The following is a 16,656-nucleotide window of genomic DNA, read 5'->3' as shown; positions in this document are numbered from 1 at the left end:
TTGGGACAGGTGCTAGTTACAATGGCATCAGCTGCAGGCCCTGCACAGCCAAAGCCTGAAATCCCCGAGAGGGAAGTTGTTTAGACCCACCCGTCAATGGGGCTCACTGATCACTCTGCACTCTACATTCAAGGGCATCTCTCTTTCCCAGGAGGACCGGGTTTTGGAGGCTCAGCTGGTTAGCAGGCCTGGGTCTCCAGGTTAGCTCTTGGGCGAAGATAAGCTGTGTGGAGGCAGCACCTTGAGCCCTGGACTCCTTTCACTGTTCCAGCAGCTCTCCTCTGGGGGAGAGCTGCATCCAGCCCTCCTGATTCCCACAGGGGAAGCCAAAGCGTAAGCACCTTCAGGGCAGGAGGGGGGGAATCCTGGCTCCTTTTCCTTTTGGTTTGTTTAGCTCAGCCTGTGAAGAGGCAGGACACATTTTTAGGTATCACTTGTTACAGCAGCTGCCGGAAGAGCCTTGTCCAGCTCTATTTTATCCCTCTGCCCTGTGTGTCCCAGCATCCCACAACACCCCCTCTACAGTGAGGCTCTGGAAGCAGCAGAGGACAAAAGCCACCAGCATCCCAGGATTAGCAGTGTCTGCATCTTCCTGGGCTGTGACTTATGTTGCCAAACTCCTTCATCAACTTGAGGTGCAAGACAAGCAGCTGTTTAATGCGACAGCACCTCCGTTCCAAATCTTCCCTTCCTTTCCCTTCCACGGGGAAGCACTGGAGCTTGGAAGAGTCTAATCAACCAACTGCAGCTCACAAGTCACTAGCCCAGCTGATAACTTTTCCCTCTGATTTTGCCTGGGGTATCATACTAGTAGATACATGAAGAACCATAGAAATGTTGGGCTGAAAGGGACCTGGAGAGGTCATCTAATCCAGCCCCCAACACTGAGGCAGGACCAAGCTAAACACTTGTCCGAGAGGGTCTAGGTTGTCTAAACTTTTCTTGAAAACCTCTAGTGATGGGGATTCCCCACCCTTCCTTGGAAGCCTGTTCCAGAGCTCAACTACCCTTAAGTTTTTCCTAAACTACAATCTAGGGTAGAAATCCCAGTCCTTTGTAAAACATGAAATGGGTTAACATTTCAACCAGCAGCTATTTAATTTAAAGGGACAGGCAATCTATTTCATAAAGGGAAGGAGACGGAGCCAATGTATTGAGTGTTTCCTTAAAAGTGATCTTGTTAGTTCTCTGTCTCCATGACTTGCTGAGAGCGCATTACACCAGGGCTCTGTGCTCACATCTTACCCGGGGGACTATCCTTCTCTCTGTGCAATACCTGCCACTACAGTCACAATAAGCAGAGGTGCTCAAGCTAAAATCCCATTGGTTTGTGGATGGCGGGCAGGGCGTTCTTTACAAAGGCTTCTGGATGCTTGGCTTGCTTCCTCCCTTGTTCTGCAGGGCTGCAATTCATTAGCCTTCTGGACACACTGCCAGGCTCATTCCCCCTATAGATATTTGGGAAGGAGGGGTTGGTGTGCCTCTGGAGCTGAGGGTTGCATCTGGGGCTTTTACACAGCAGTGCAATTCTGATGGTTGAGCATTCATTTAGGTATGGCAGGTAGTTATAACTATTCTAATATGCTACAGGCCTGGGTTTAGGCGGTGCGTACTGACGTCAGCAGGAGCGGGAGGTGCTCAGCGCACCTGAAAATCAAGTCACAAATTAGTAGCTTTAAGTCAGGACAGCCAAAGTGCAGCCATCACACCAAACAGACGTTCCATCTTGATCCAAGCAGCCTGGCCACAAACAGTAAAAGAGGATGCTGCCTGCTGTCTCCTTCATTTTATGCCAGATAGACGCTGCCCTCAAATTCCCAGTGTGACCTCAGCTGGGCAAAGTCTGGGCACATCTGGTTTAAGTGACCAGTACTAACCCATCAAATTTATAGTAGAGTCACTACTGGAAAGTGCAAACTTTTCACAGTAGGTTTTATTTTTGTAGATCTGGAAAAAAAAATCAATAAACTAAATACTTGCAGTGAAAACTTCAACAACTTCAAAGTTTTCCACTATTTTCACTGGAACATGGACACACAGAGGCCCCAATAAAGCCCAGGGCCATACACAAGAGTAATGGTACATGTTGCTCTGATGCAGTATTTGGTACACTCCCTCCAAAGGAGAAACTGCTGTAGACTCACCCAGTGCCCGGGTTACCCGCATCAGCACCTCTCCCACTTTCATCCTGGTCTCTGCAGTCTGGGGTCCTCTGGTGCCTGGTGAAGTGCAGCCATACTGGGCCAGCAGGCAGGGTAGGATTTGCTCTGGGTACACATCTGACAGAAGGGCAACACCTGATGTTCAAAACAAAAAGGGGTACATGATTCAATCTAAAATATAAGGCAGTGGATAGACCCAGAATGTCTAACCATGGAGCACCAAACCACAGCGAACTTACAGACGAAAATCAATCTCAGAGTCTCTTCAGGGTTTACTACCTCTCTGCTCAGTGAGCTTCTCCGCCTCAGAGGGCTCTGCCCCCCCAGGTCAGTTCCTCCCTGGGGCAACAGTTGTAGCCCAAAACTACCCAATAAAATGCTAAGAGTATCCAGCCCCAAGGGCTGATCACTTGTGGATCTGTGAACACGGGCGGGGTGGGAAAACTGGGCATGCAGCTGTAAAATGCACCCCCCTCCTCCCCATCTCAGCTCCATTAGTGACTGAGCAGAGCTGGAAAATAACATGGTTCCCATGAATTGCTGCGGGGTAAACGGTAGTGGTACAGGTTACTGCTCCAGCCCTGTGTGTGGCGGATATAGCTGGCATCCGGGCCTCTCAACCACAGCTGCAGGGCAGCAGCAGACGCACTGGGGCACAGAACGAGAAGGGAGAGAGCTCGCAGACGGAGGTTTTTACAGTGATTCGAAGTGGCAGGTTTATTTGCACAAGGCAGTGTCAGTTGACAATTTGGGGGATTTTAATAATCTTTGTTCATTTTGGCATCTCTAGCACACGTCAACACGCTTGCCAAACAGTCTCCGTCTCCTAACGCTTCCAAGTGTGAGGATCACAGTATCTTGCTGTCTGTATCAACCTCAGAACCTGAAAGGTAGTTATGCTCCCGCAGGTTCTGTGCCAGCCCATCACTCCCACTGTCACCCAAGAAATGGCACTGACTGTCCCTTGGAGTGCAGGGCCAGCTAGTCAAGCTATGGACTCCTCCCCAGACCCGTCTGCAGAGAGCAGGCAGAGGTGACCAGCGCTCAACCAGACTGACAGGAGATGTTAAACATCCAAAAATTAGTTACAAAATTGAAGGGCAGGAGAAGGGGCGAAGTATCACTGGAAGCTGCCTGAGCTGGCAAACAGCAGCACAGCGGCACTTAATAGTGGTCACCTGAGCTCCGGAGACAATTCACCCTGTAGCCTAAGACAGACTCTCTTTGACCGGCCTTGCAATGGGGATTGTGGGAGAACACCAGGGAGTGTAGGACCAGGAAGAGCTGTCTGACCCAACATAGTGGTCTCCTTTTCCCCTCGCTGGTCCCTGCCTCAGACACTGTGCTTGGGGACTGACAGCATGCGTCCTACCCTGGCCTCAGTATGCCAGTCTCTGGTGAGCCAAAGTCCCGAGGCAGGTCCCCAAAATCAGGAGACTGGCTTAAAACCCTAGCGACTATAAACAATGGAAGTTGGGGATTTATTTGCTATCTACTTTGAGCCTTTGGGGCATACCTGGGTTATGTTTCAGCTTTTCTCCGTAGCCGGGAGGGCTCCAGATGGAGCTGACCCTTCTGTAGGAACAGGACTGAAGGAGCTGGGGCTTCCAGAACACCACCAATATTACAGGCCAGGCTCTAGCAGCCCGAGGGTTGGCAGCACGGTCCAATACACCATTTGCCAGTCCTCAGTCCTGTCCTCACAAGCTGACAGCGCTGAACGCAACGTAGCACAGACCAGGACAGGCCATATTCAGCGTCCCGTCAGGGAACGCGATTGCTGGCGCCTGGATTCAGCCCTGGCTAGGTTCTTGCAGCATGGTGCTGGCCTGGGCGTCACTGGCAAAGCGAGGGTCACAAACCAACAACAAAGGCTGGGGCTGAACACAGGAAAGGCAAGGCTCGAGGTGCGCTGTACAACAGACAAGGCATTGGGGCAAGGTCATGGTTTCTGGCTCTCCTAGCAAAGACCAATAGGCTGGGATGAGAAAAATCAAGGCATCAGCACCAAGTGGCAACAGGAATTCAGCCTGGGTCACATCAATTCAGTAAATGAACGAACCTCGTCCCCTCCCCCTTTCCCTCTCCCTTTGGCTGCACGCCTGTGAGCTCTGCAAGGCAGGGCCCACGTCCCTATCTCCTCGCACACCTCTGAACCCTCATAAGAGATCTCTACCCCATCCACAGCAACAAGGGAACCCCAGCCAAGCTTCCTCTAAACACAGCCCCTTCGTACCAGATCTCGCTCACGTTCAGCTCACACAGTCTGCCTGCTATGAACCGTTTACTCTCTGGTTCGATATAACTTCCAGCACCCTACTCATGTACACTAAGGCTTGTCTACACAGTGGGTTAATAGGCTCTACAGGGGCGGGGTGGGGTTGATTTCTAATGCACAACACTTTAGTGCACTGTAACTGGTCTGTGTAGACCCTGCTGGTGTGCTTTAATGGCGTGCTGTTTGCGTAGAATGCATTGTCCCACAAGCCCTAAGTAGTTCAATGAACTGCTCCTTACATGAGCCCATGGTTGTGGTCGTCTGGCATTGCCAGTCTGTTAATAAATAGCTTTTGCAGGGGCTGGAAGCTAACTGTGTGACAAGGTCTCTCTTGAAGATCAGAAGGGGCTCGTGTCCCGTGAGTAACTCATCTTGTACTGCTCCAGGTTGAACACCACAGCGGATGAGAGGAGACAGCTCACAAAATCTGTTTCTAACAGGCTGTGCATTGTGAGTATCTCAGCTCTGGAGTTGCTCTCTCACCTTCTTAGCAGAGTATGTCCCACTCCCTTCAGTAGCCTCCAGATTACATGGAACCCATGTTAGCAACCTAAAGATTCCTGGAGAAACGCATTCTGGCAGAAGACTGGAAGTTTTGAGAGTTGGCGAGGTTTAGATAGGAAATGAATGCATGTCTGTGCCCCACGCAGGGAGTGCTGGAGGTACTGGAGCAGGGGAGCGGGAGGGGAAGGGACACAGTAAATGAACAGTCTTCTGGAATTCTGATTCAAATTTGGTGTCAGGCACAAGTGCAGTGTGCCTGGAATCTCCGTGCAGATCCTGATGGAACTGCAGGTAAAGACTGGGATACTAGGGCCCAGCTGTGCATGGGGGGAAGTCAGGGCTGGGATCGTGCTGGGTGCTGCCAACTAGGATGGAGACGCACTGGCACCGCTGTGTGGGAGAGGCCCAGACTAGAAGAGCAGAGGGTACTATAGGGCAGGAATGAGTGGCATCGGCGCTATGGCCTTTATTTGAATGAGTAATGAGCATCATACGGAGTATAAAACTGACATGAAAGTCCTGCTGATATAACTGACATGACTCCTTTTAGCCACACCCTAATTAGGTAGGAAAGAAGAGACCCAGTGCCCTGCAGACAGAAAAAAATGAGGCAGCTGGAGCCAAAGCCTCATCTCAAAGGCCAGGAAGTACATGCATTCCTCCTTCTTAGATCTATAACCACCTCCTCCACACAACTTCCCCCCTGCCATATATGCAGATAAATCGCAGCACTGGCAAAGCCAATGGAAAACTGTTTCCACTTGCTCTGCAGAGAGAAACACTAACAGCAGGTTTGCCCACGCAAAAAGCTACTCCCAACATTGCAGAGCCCTCCTATCTGCAGCCAGAACAGATTTCTCTAGGATCCGTGCCTGGGTCTGAGCTTAGCCTCGAGGAGGCCCTTGAATTCCAGGCCCCTGATCATTCTCCTTGTGTCTCTCTCAGCCCTGTCTAGTTCTGGAAGACCCTTTCCGAGATGGGGTGGCCAGTGCTGCGCACGGTGTCCAGGTCAGGCTTGTCTCGCACCAACAAAAGTTGGTCAAATAAAAAATCTGACCTCACCCACCTTGTCTCCCTGACCCTTCTCTGTATCATTCACCATCCCATTCCCTATGCTTCCTGACATTGTCTGATCCTGGCTGCTGAGTTGTAATTTGCTGTGATGCCTACAAAAATTTGACAGCAGTTTGATTGCTGGTGTGCTGAGACCAGAGCCCGTCACGCTGACCAGCAGTATCTCCTCATCAACTTGTCCTCCACCATTGGGCTTGTCTTACACTGATGTAGTCAGCTCTTTGGAGCAGGGATTGTCTCTGTTCTGTGTCTGTACAGAGTGTGCAATCCGAGCTGTGTATTTGTACAATGTCAAGAGTGGGCAGCATCCAAACCCTTTCACCTCCTCTAGCCTCTCAACCAGTCTTGGAGCATGAGCTTGGTAGATCAGTCTGCTTTATCGGCTCTCTCTTCCAGGTCATAAGACCATGCGCTGCCAAGGTCTAGAATATTAAAGACAACAGCAATGTAACCAGAACTCAGTCAGTACAGAGAGATGGGCTCACAAAAGACTTTTGAAAGTGAGATGGGAACTTCCAGAATGAAACTGTCAGGGTGGCACTGGCCCTTCAAGAGGAAAGAGCCTAGTGCATTTGTGAATCATCAGCTGACCCAACTAAGGTTAAAAGACTGGGACTTGGAGTCGAGAGAGGCCTGGTGAGAGGGTGACCTTAGAGCAGAGACAGTGTCAGCAGGACAAGGGCAGGTGAGAGCTCCCAGGGAGTGAGACACTGACAAGTGAGCGCTGCCAGAGCCTTGAGACTGAATGCAATTCCTGGGGGAAGGCTGAAGGCAGGAGAGCAGCAAGAGGGAGGGGTTTGCCAGTTGACCTCCCCAAGCCAGAGAACCAGGGCCAGAGGGCTGAAGGCCAAGGAGGGGCTTCTCCAGCATAGGGACCTCAGTGGGTAGCTTGAGCCAGAGGGCTGGGAGCTCAGGGGACTAAGGGTTACTCCCCTGGTGAGGATGAACTTCCAACAGAGAGGCTGGGAGGGGAAGGGGTGTCCTGCTGGGAAGAGTGGGGCTGCGCTCCAGCTGGAAGGGCTGGGGGGGTCTCCTGTAAAAGGACAGGCAGACTGATGAAGAGCCCAGGTGTGGTGGGAGTGTGGCATCATGTCACAGGATTTTAAGAACCATGTTGTAAGGCCCCATGGGTCTAGAACCCAGGCCTGCACCAGGCAGCTGACATCTCCAGGGTGCTACGCAGCGCCAGCTGGAGCCCATCTGTGCTCCACTTCCCATGACCCGCTGTGGACACAGACATGGGGAAGTTCTGCTTCAGGAGCTTGACAGACAGCAGCCTCATGGCTCCTGATTGGCTCCCTGCCCTATATAAACCCAAGGGGCATGCCAGGAAGCGTCCAGGCAACAGCGTGGATCTCCTGTAGCTGCCATGACTGTTCCTGCTCGTTGCTCCTGAATCCCTGGCTTTGACCTCTGCTTGGTCTAGAGTTCACCTACAGACTTGGACTCTGACCCTCAGTATCGACTCTGGCCTGGAATCCAACTACAAAGTCCTCTGCTTCTCCTAGCCTCAGGTTTGCCCCTGCTCCGACCCCTGGCCCTGACTGCCCTTGTTGGGATCAGACAGATGTGGCACCAGTGTGTTCTGGTTAAATTTCACTATGTTTTTGTAATAAATCAGTACCAAGAAGGGGTCTTATGAGACAAGAAAGCTTGCACAGAGTTACTGGGACCTTCAAAGGAGGGAAAACTGAGGCAGAGACCCCAGTTCTATTGTTGGGGGTGGCTCCATGTGGAGCCGTCCTATAACAAACATACTAAGAACCAACCAGCAGACAACTGGGATGGTAGGAAAGGATGAGTCCATGAAGGGTGTAAGTGCTCTCTCTAAGGACTGAACCACAGAATGAAAACACCGGAGACTCTCAGAGAGGCTGAGAAATAGGGAATCTGAACATGCCTGGCCATTTTGCCTGAACGACACTGAAGAGAAGCATGGCCTTATGGTTAAAGCACAGTACAGGAGCCAGGAGACCTGCTTGTGTTCCGTACTGCCAAGCCCTGTCCAGGATTTGCAGTTCTGGAACTGAGCTCAAACAACTGCCGACTTATTTGGGGCTTGACTGTCAACGTAATAAAAAGCAGCAACTAGTAAGTGAAAATTATATCGTGGCACAAAGCTTCCTGGCTCTGACAAGCACATCGGCAGTGGTGAGGGCTGACATGCAAGATCTAATTCCCTCCCATCCTCAGAGTAGCAGCCCCACCTGTAGGTCCCAAATCGTAAGTATCAATGAACTAACACCCTCTGTCAATTACTGGCCATCAGCCTACATCGATACAGTGGCATAGTGCCAGATCCCTCTCCCTTCCTGTATCATGCTCTGGGGTGAGCTCTGATTTCAGTTCTCATCATGGCTACCCAGCTTGTAAGTTCCAACATCAGAAAACACTTGCAAAAAGCCCTACCGCAGAAGCAGCATGTGTTGCCCAGAAAAAAAGGGAACCTGCCTAAAGCATCCATCAGCTGCTCTCAACCTCTACCCTACATCCCCGAAGGCCATTTACAGGGCAAGACTAACAACGCTTTCTAATCTTAGCTAACATGTTACTTCTGTGTACAGTTAGTGACTCAACACCACAAGAAACTGTGTCAGGGTTAATCGGAACTATAACTGGCGGCTAAATATGTGAGGAGCTGCCCACAGTACATGAATCATTCAGAGGCTATCTAAGCGTGCATGCCTATTTCACCTGCAGGGCAAGAATAACCTCATCACACTCAAGACTGTACAGGCAGAGAGGAAAGTGTACTGATAATCTTCCAGCTGTTTCGGAAGGGGTTGTTCTTCCAGTCATCAATTACGAGAAGCAAATATGGTATTTCTTCTCTTGCTCCTACTCCAGCCAGCAAGAGAAGTGGGGACAGAGACTGGAGTTTGAGAATTTTTAAGGAGCCAGTCTTAACCACCCCAGACTGCCTTCATCTCAGATTTCTGCCACACTGAAGAGGAGGTTCAGAGACAGAGGTAACTAATTGTACAATCCGCAGGGGTTTTCTTCCTCCATACTTATGCATCTCCTAAGCAATACATTGTTTACCCCTCTAAGAATCTAATTGTTCATGTCACTAAGACTTTCCTTCCAAAGGAACAATGCTACCTTATGCACCCAACCCAGCCATACACAAGAAAGATCTGTCTATTGAGGAGAGAGACCTGGGTCAGAGGTGGAAACAATGCATATATATGAGACTGACTAGGATGCATGGCCTGGTTCCCCATCTGGCTCAACAGTACTAGAGTTCTGTGTTTAAGATTTGGAAGGATTAGCTGCCGAAAGGTAGACTTCTACGGTATTATTCAAGCTTCTATTGCCTGAGAAGACCATTGCAGGCAAGTGACAACTCTGTCATACGTCAGCCTTGTCTACACTAGACAAGTATAGATATACTGGTAGAGCTACCCCAGCAAACCCTCCTAGTGGGGGTTTATTCTGCCTTTGTTAGTTGTGATGAAGTGGGGATTTTCTGCAATATTTTTATGGACCCTGTGTGTGTGTCTCAGCGTCCCCCTGTACTTAACATTGCTACCAAGTAGGTGAAAAAGGGGTAAGTCTGCTGTTGGGGCAGCACAGAAGGCATGAGGTGTGTGCACCATCCCGCTGCCTGGGTGGAATGAATGGGCATTAAAGACCTGGTTGAAACCAACCCAAATCAACAGAGGATCTACAGAGACAACGAGAACCCCCCCAATGGCTGAGCAATCAACGCTTTACGGGGGAAGCGCTCAGAGGTGGAGTATGTGAACTCAGCATAGCTCTGCCTGAAAACGAAGGACAGAGGTACAGGCAGGGATAAAGAGTTTGCTTCTGGAAGAGGCTGGACTGCTCTCCCCTGGGACTGACAAAGGGTCAGAGAGAGCCAGAAATGGGGTCCACAGCAGCTTGGATGGTGGATGGCACTAGCTTGGCCAGACAGACACTGTCTTCATCTTTATTTCTCTGCGCTAACCTAAGGGCTTCCAGTGCTGCACTCCAGTTGACTAATAAACCCTAGTCTGTTTGGAACTGCAAATACCTGCTGAGGCCCATTTACACTCTTCAGAGACTCTAACCAGGTGTCTGTTAGTTGGACGCACTGGGCAGAGCTCATAGTATGAAGCGGGAGCGCTGAAACCTAGAGGCTCAAGTGTAGGAGCTGGTGAGACCGTATGGCCAACCCTGAAGGAAGAGTGGGACTCACTGAAGGGGTTCCTCCACTAGCTGGGATGTAGCTCAGGGCTTGTGGAGCCATGACACGGGCTACAGTTTGTACCAGTTCCCCAAACAGACTAAGCGATACTGGCAAAACTTAAGTGTAGACCAAGCCTGAGAAATAACAAGTTTTGATAACAGCCACGGCCAGCTGATTTGGTGACTACAGGAGATGGTCTGCGCATGTAACCATCTTCAAGTGGTGCTAGTGCAGGGGTGTCAAACTCATTCTGTGGCGAGAGCTGAATCCCATTTTTAATTCTGATCCATGGACCAAAGTTTCAGTCTTGCACAAACACACTACTGTCAATCCACAGTGGCACCCCAACAATGTCACAGAGACCCAGGGGAGAATCTGGTCTTTATGTAGCAATGAAACTATGAGTTATTGTCATGCCATGTTTTGTTTGGAACCCAACTGTCTTATTCGGCAGCACCCCATAGGGAAATCTGCTCCCCCATAGGATCACTATTATTTCTTCACTTTGTTTCCCTTCCTTGTCTCTCTCTTAACTGTGTCTGTTTTTCTTTCTGCACATCCTTCTCTGCAGCAACTCCCCGTGGCCACCTTCTTCACCATTCCATGCACTACAGTGATCACTAATTGAATAGTTAATGGTTACATTAAAGTGTCATCAGTGGGCTACAGGGTTAACGTATAGAGGAGATTAATAGGGCTTTGGGGAGTTCAGACCTCTCAGAGCCACTGATTCAGGCTGTCTGCAGAGCCAAGCAATCACTACTACACTGGTTACACTTAAGCCACATTTTGGAAGGGTTTTTTCAACCCTGAGAGCCAGAAACTACTTATAATTTTTTTTAATAATAATGAAAGCTTGTATTGTGAATGTGAATGTGTCATTTGGGCCTCATGTCTGACATTGTTCTAGTCACACCTACAAGGCTGGAGATCAGTTAGTGGTAACAGATGACTAGATCATTCCCAATGGTTATGCTACCTGGCGTCCCTCAAGCATCCATCCCCTGTCTATCAGTGGTTTTATTGAGATAGTAATGGGGGCGCTAAGTGGTGAACATTAAAATGACCTGCCCAGGTACCCCAATACGAGGTTTCACTAGATGCTCTCTCTTCCTGTGTCTCTCCTCTTACTGCAGGGACTCGGTCTAAGGTAGGAAGCAAGGTCAGGAATCTTGGCACCATTTTCAGCAGCCATTTCCATGGAACAGGATGCATGGGCAAGCTAGTAACCTCTCTTCACACGCACAGGTTTCTTAGGAAGAGATTTTATTTTCCCCACAATGACCTCCCCAGCAGCTAATATACCCGGGGAACCATACAGCTTGATTACAGCAATTCCCTCGGCAGAACTGCTCCAGCTCTTGCAGCTGCTTTAGAATGCATCCGCACGGTTTCTTGCCATGGAGCCCCCTTTAAAAAGTGCACAGCAACACTACCCAGGAGTTTGGAAAGAGTGAAGATCGGAAACCACAGGGGGATTGTTTAGATAGCTAGTATGCAATAGGGTTGGAGTCCGGATACGACAGCTTTTCTTCGGAAGGCGCTCTTTATTTGTTCATCGTCTATAAAGCATGTTGGTACAGCTTTATGCCAGATCACCCTGCAATTCTTTACAAGCAGCTAAACAAACATCTGTGTTACTCTAGAAATGACAGGTTTCCCCTTTCAGGAGAGCCCAGGTATTTTCACCATGTGGTGGGGCGGCTTATGCTTTCATAGCTGGAGAACCAAGCCGCTCAGGAGAGTTTCTGGTGTCAGACTCCCAGTTCCAAATGTGCATGCTGAGCACCATGGACCAAGAGGCACTTCAGCCTGGTCTACACTACAAAGCTATGTCGACCTAACGTCCAGAGCTGTGTTTGCCTCTCACTGAGGTAGCCTCCCTGTTGCGTGGAAACAGTAACACCATCTCCCCACACGACATGAGGCCAAGGACAGCCTATTTCTGCCATCACTGCTAGCAGAGACACTGAACTACCTGTCAACTCCAACAGTCCCCCAGTGCCACTCTCCCTGGGTCAGCGGTCGCTCCGCTCACAACTTTGGACTCCCCTGCCCACGGGTCACAGGTATCAGAAGCTTGCCCCCATCTTTCCCTTGACAATAACCCGCGTATTTCAGGATTGCCTTTCCCTGGTGGCCCAGTCTGCGGAGCACACCTATTAGCCAACCTCCGCAAGAATCTCAGAGTGACCTGTGCTCTACTAAGAGCTGCATGCACTGACTAGCACGGAGGTCCTGCGCTACTGCCCTTCATTCTGTGGAGAAGCCTTGTACCATGCCTGTGACAGCAATGACTTGTTTGCCCACGCAGCTGAAGGAAAAGTGTATTTACCACCGTGAACTCTAACACAGCCACCAACACACTTCCGTGGACTGTCTAGATTAGCATTTACGCAAGTTAACTGGCAATCAATTGCCTTGAGTTACATGATCAAAGCTCTAGTCTAGACAAAGCCAAATAGATGCTAGCTCCAGGAGGCCTGCGATCCCAGTAGAAAATCCATATGGATCCAAACTGCTGACTGGGAGGCATAAAGGTTGGCTTTCACAGCCACTGGCTCTCTGGTTTCCAGGGAATTCTCTCCTGTCTCACCTCTGACTTTCTTGGGAATGTGCAGTGTTTAAGGATGAGAGACTCACTAAATCTGCAGCACATCCTCAGCAGGGGAATATAATCAATGGCTTAATTGGTAAATAAACAAGCACACACCTTTCAGCTGATGTACGCCAGCAGTTCACAGATAGGAGCATGGGTGGAACACAAAGGACTCATACATATCACAAAACAAATGCTAGTTAAACCATAGTGGGGAAGATGCCCTCCAGTATGGCTTACCTGGGAAGAGGGTTTGCCTCATCTGAACAGGGAAACGTACAGCACCTACACCTCCATGTGCATTAGTCACACACAAGTGGGTGGCAGGAATCATGAGCTACTAGTTGTTCTATTAGATCAAAAACCTCCGCCCCACTTCAACCGGGAGATGGTGCTGGAAACAGCTCCGAGGCAGAACCTGGAGCCATGTAAAATGTTTGCTTTTCCTTTTGTTCTAAAAGAAAATCTTTCCCAGCAAGACCTATTCCTGGAACTGCTGGGCAAAGACCGTTGTGCTCTTCTGGCTTAAATGTGTTGTAATTCATTCACCGCTTGTTCATTTCCCTTTACAGTTGTGGTGATTCGATCTCCAACTTAAGTTCAGTGAAGCCGCTTTCTGGGCAAAGTATTGATGGCAGCCAGAGAAAGCTTCACACCCCAAGCCACAGAGGACACGAAGATAGACCCAGCTGTGAAGAACTCAGCAAGAACTGGGTACCTTTCCACCTTTCAGATTACAATAGCCTCAGAAACACTGGCAGAAACTGCCCAGAGAGACTCCCACAGATTGGCCTAAAGACAGCAGGGTGCTGGGGGGGAACAAGGCCCTCCCTGACATTACAATAGGGGTCTCAGTACAAATCAATATAAGAAGAGTGGAGAGATACAGATGACACAGACAGGAGATTGCTTCTTTCCTTACCATGCTGCAGACAAGTGACCAGTGCTGTGAGTTTCTGCAGCTAGAGAGGGAGAAAGAGAAGCTAACCCCTCACTGTTGGCAGGTGATCCAGAGACTGGGGTGTTTACTGCTGCTGGCAAGGAGGAGACAACAGATGGGGCAGAGAAGTTTCCTACCTAGGCCAGGCTAAACACAATTCTCCTCACAGGTGTCTTATATTCCACAATAGTATTGTTCTGGCAAGTGCAGTTCACACAAGGAGCCCAGGACGTAGGAAATATCCCTGTTTTGAGAAAGGGAAACAGGCACAGAGGTGAAGGTCACAGAACGGGAGAGTGGCATAGCTGGGATTGGAACTCAGCAGTTCCTGGCTCCCGATCCTGTGTTCAGACCTTGCCCCACCGATCTCACCCAGGCAGTGATCATTGTGCTACTCTCTTGGTAGCTGCCTTGGCTCTGGGCACTGAAAGGAGCGAAGGGCTCTGCATGACAGACACAATGTGCACGTTTAACCAGCAAATCCTTAGAAAATTATTAGACATCAAACCCAAGCAACTTGGGCACTGCACTCACCTTGAATAGCAGAAAGGTACACAAAGGAGTCCTCGTGTTCCATATTTTCCAGGAAAACCTGGAGGACAAAGCACACCAGTTACCTTCCTAGGAGTGCAAGACCCATGTTCTCACCTCAGACAGCTCCAGTCCCACACACTTGGGGGTGTTATCCAGACTTCCCCATTTCTCTGAGTGAGCCTCTGTACCCTGTGGTCAAGCTGGAGTTACAAGCAAGGCCCTGTGTGATCTGTGGGGAAGCAGCTTTTCTCTCCACCTTGTAGGCAAGTTTGGAGCAACAGGAAATTTTGAAATTCTAAACTTTGACAGCAACTAGCTGTTCCACTGCCTCTTACCTCAACACACCCCTCTGCAGCCAGCAGTGAGGGACCAGGACATTGGCTGGATGCTTCTGCCAGCAGTGAAATAGTGAATGCTGACAATTTAAATCATCATAACTAGGCTTGAGAGTTAGCACCACGCTGAGATGAATGTGGAAGTTTGCACCTCTCAGAGCTGTCATATGGGTGGATTCCCACAGCATCATGGACTGCACATGGCCCTGGTTAAAGGGTTTGAGCCTGGGTCGTGGTTGCCATAAATGTAACGCTGATTCATGAAATCTGCTAGCGAGACACTGACTCCTCAGCTGCCCATCGCTACAGCAGAGACTGCCAGCTGCAGGGTGGGGAGTGGCTCAGGAATCTCCTCTGAGTCCTGCAATAGCATGTAGGACAATTTGTTTCCTTAGCTATTCACAGGGAGGATGCGAGGTTTTCACTTACAGAGATCAGTGGGCACTTTCCCGTTTTAACTCTGGTTCCTCTCCTTTAGCTGCAGAAAACAGTGGAAGTGACCTCTGCTCCTCCCTGAACCCAGGAATATGGGGCAGAGGCGGGGCATGACACGCCAGCATGAGAATAGCACATGGGGACATTGCCCATGTTGGGCCAGAGGAACCTTGTTAATCTCATGTCAGCAGGGTCAATAACTGGGCTACCAAATCATCGTGTTTACTGCTTCATGGGGCCGGGAGGAGAGAGAACAAACCCCAACAGTTGAGAGGAAACCCAGTAAGAGTTGCTGGGTCCACAAGCAGGACGAAGGCTGAGCTCTGCAGGAAAAACCTGCCAACAAGGGATCTGCGTGCTCTTCCCAGACATGTGTATGGCCCGCCTGAGTCACTCCCCCAGAGCCCACATTGTCCCAGGTGTGTTGTCATGTAAGAAGTGTGAAGACAAGCCTGTAAGTGTGACACTTGGTTGAGCATGGCACAGTGTCAGAAGGGAAACAGCTCATTAAACAAACACGCTCTGTAAGCAAGCTTTCGTCTTGAGTTCTGCCTACCTTGAGGAGTTTCTCCTGAGCCTTAAGTCCGTCTGGATCTCTCTGCTCTATCAAGCGGGAAAGACCCCGCAAGGCAGCTGCCCGTACTGGGATTTCAGGGTCATACGCTGATAAGAGGAGCTCCTGAAGCTGTTGTGGGCTGTGGGCTGCTGTAGGAGTCCCAGCGGGGCACTCTTTCTGCACGGTGGAGTCCCCATTCTTTCCTTTAGGACTGGGGTTACTGGCCATGCTGCTGTTTGTGTGGCTGCAATTTTCATTACTCTGTGGCGGTCCCAGGCTGAGCCCGGCTGTTTTGTCCTCAGGACTTTCTGTGGGGTTTGCGTGGGTCTGTCCTCCTGACCTGTTTGACCCTATTATTTTCCCCAGGGTGCTGTGGGCAGCAGTGCCAACTGTTTGGGTGGAGAAGGCTCCGTGAGTGCAGATGGTGATGCGCAGATCAGCAGCGAGCTCCTGGATGACAGGTTCAGGATGAATGCGGGAGATCTCCTCCAACAGGGGCACCAACTGCTTTAGGAAGGCAAAGTCACTCGATTTCAGCTGAAAGAAGAACACAACTGTCACTGGCATGGCCTCAAAACGAGAGATGGACACACTGACTTACAGCAGCTCCAGAGAACACTCCCCTGGGCTGAGTGGCCCGGGAGAGAGAGTGATGGGAGATGGTCTGATGGAGCTGAATCTATTAAGAAACCTCGGTAACTGCACAGCGTGGATGTGAGCCTGATGGATCAGATAATAATGTGCCCCAAACTGGCAAGTGTGACCATTAAGTGGGGTGGGCCAGCAGCTTTTCACATTTCCCTACCATCCTCACATGGGGATGTGGCTACAGGAGGCCCAGAACACCTCGTCTGGTCATGCAGCTTCTCAGACACAGCAGTAAGTAGTCTGACTGGTTCCTGTAAAGCCTCACTGGCTCCTTCTCCTGCACATCCTTTACCGACACTGCTAGTCTGCTTGCAGTGCAGTTCAGCCACGCGGCACTAGCTCAGCTGAGCCGGGGAGACGCTCCTCCCAGGAGGCATTTACTCAGGCCTCATGTTCACTGTAGCACATACAAAAAGG

The 16,656-nt window shown here is 50.1% G+C and overlaps 1 protein-coding gene across 3 annotated transcripts in view; it reads right to left on the bottom strand.

Annotated features, from left to right (window-relative positions):
• The window catches only part of TANGO6 (transport and golgi organization 6 homolog), an 85,019-nt gene that overhangs the window by 29,376 nt on the left and 38,987 nt on the right, over positions 1–16,656 (bottom strand). For all 3 annotated transcript variants that reach the window (XM_044987745.1, XM_044987746.1, XM_044987747.1), the window contains exons 13-15: positions 15,592–16,128; positions 14,266–14,323; positions 2,145–2,297 (exon numbers count right to left, since the gene is read on the bottom strand). In XM_044987745.1, coding sequence (XP_044843680.1) covers positions 2,145–2,297; positions 14,266–14,323; positions 15,592–16,128 — 748 coding nt within the window. The remainder of the gene's footprint in view (positions 1–2,144; positions 2,298–14,265; positions 14,324–15,591; positions 16,129–16,656) is intronic.

This window comes from Mauremys mutica, chromosome 14, assembly GCF_020497125.1.
Source record: "Mauremys mutica isolate MM-2020 ecotype Southern chromosome 14, ASM2049712v1, whole genome shotgun sequence".
In the NCBI taxonomy this organism is placed as follows: Eukaryota; Metazoa; Chordata; order Testudines; family Geoemydidae; genus Mauremys; species Mauremys mutica.
Note: the sequence above shows the minus strand (reverse complement) of the source record. Positions and strands in the feature narration are given on the sequence as shown.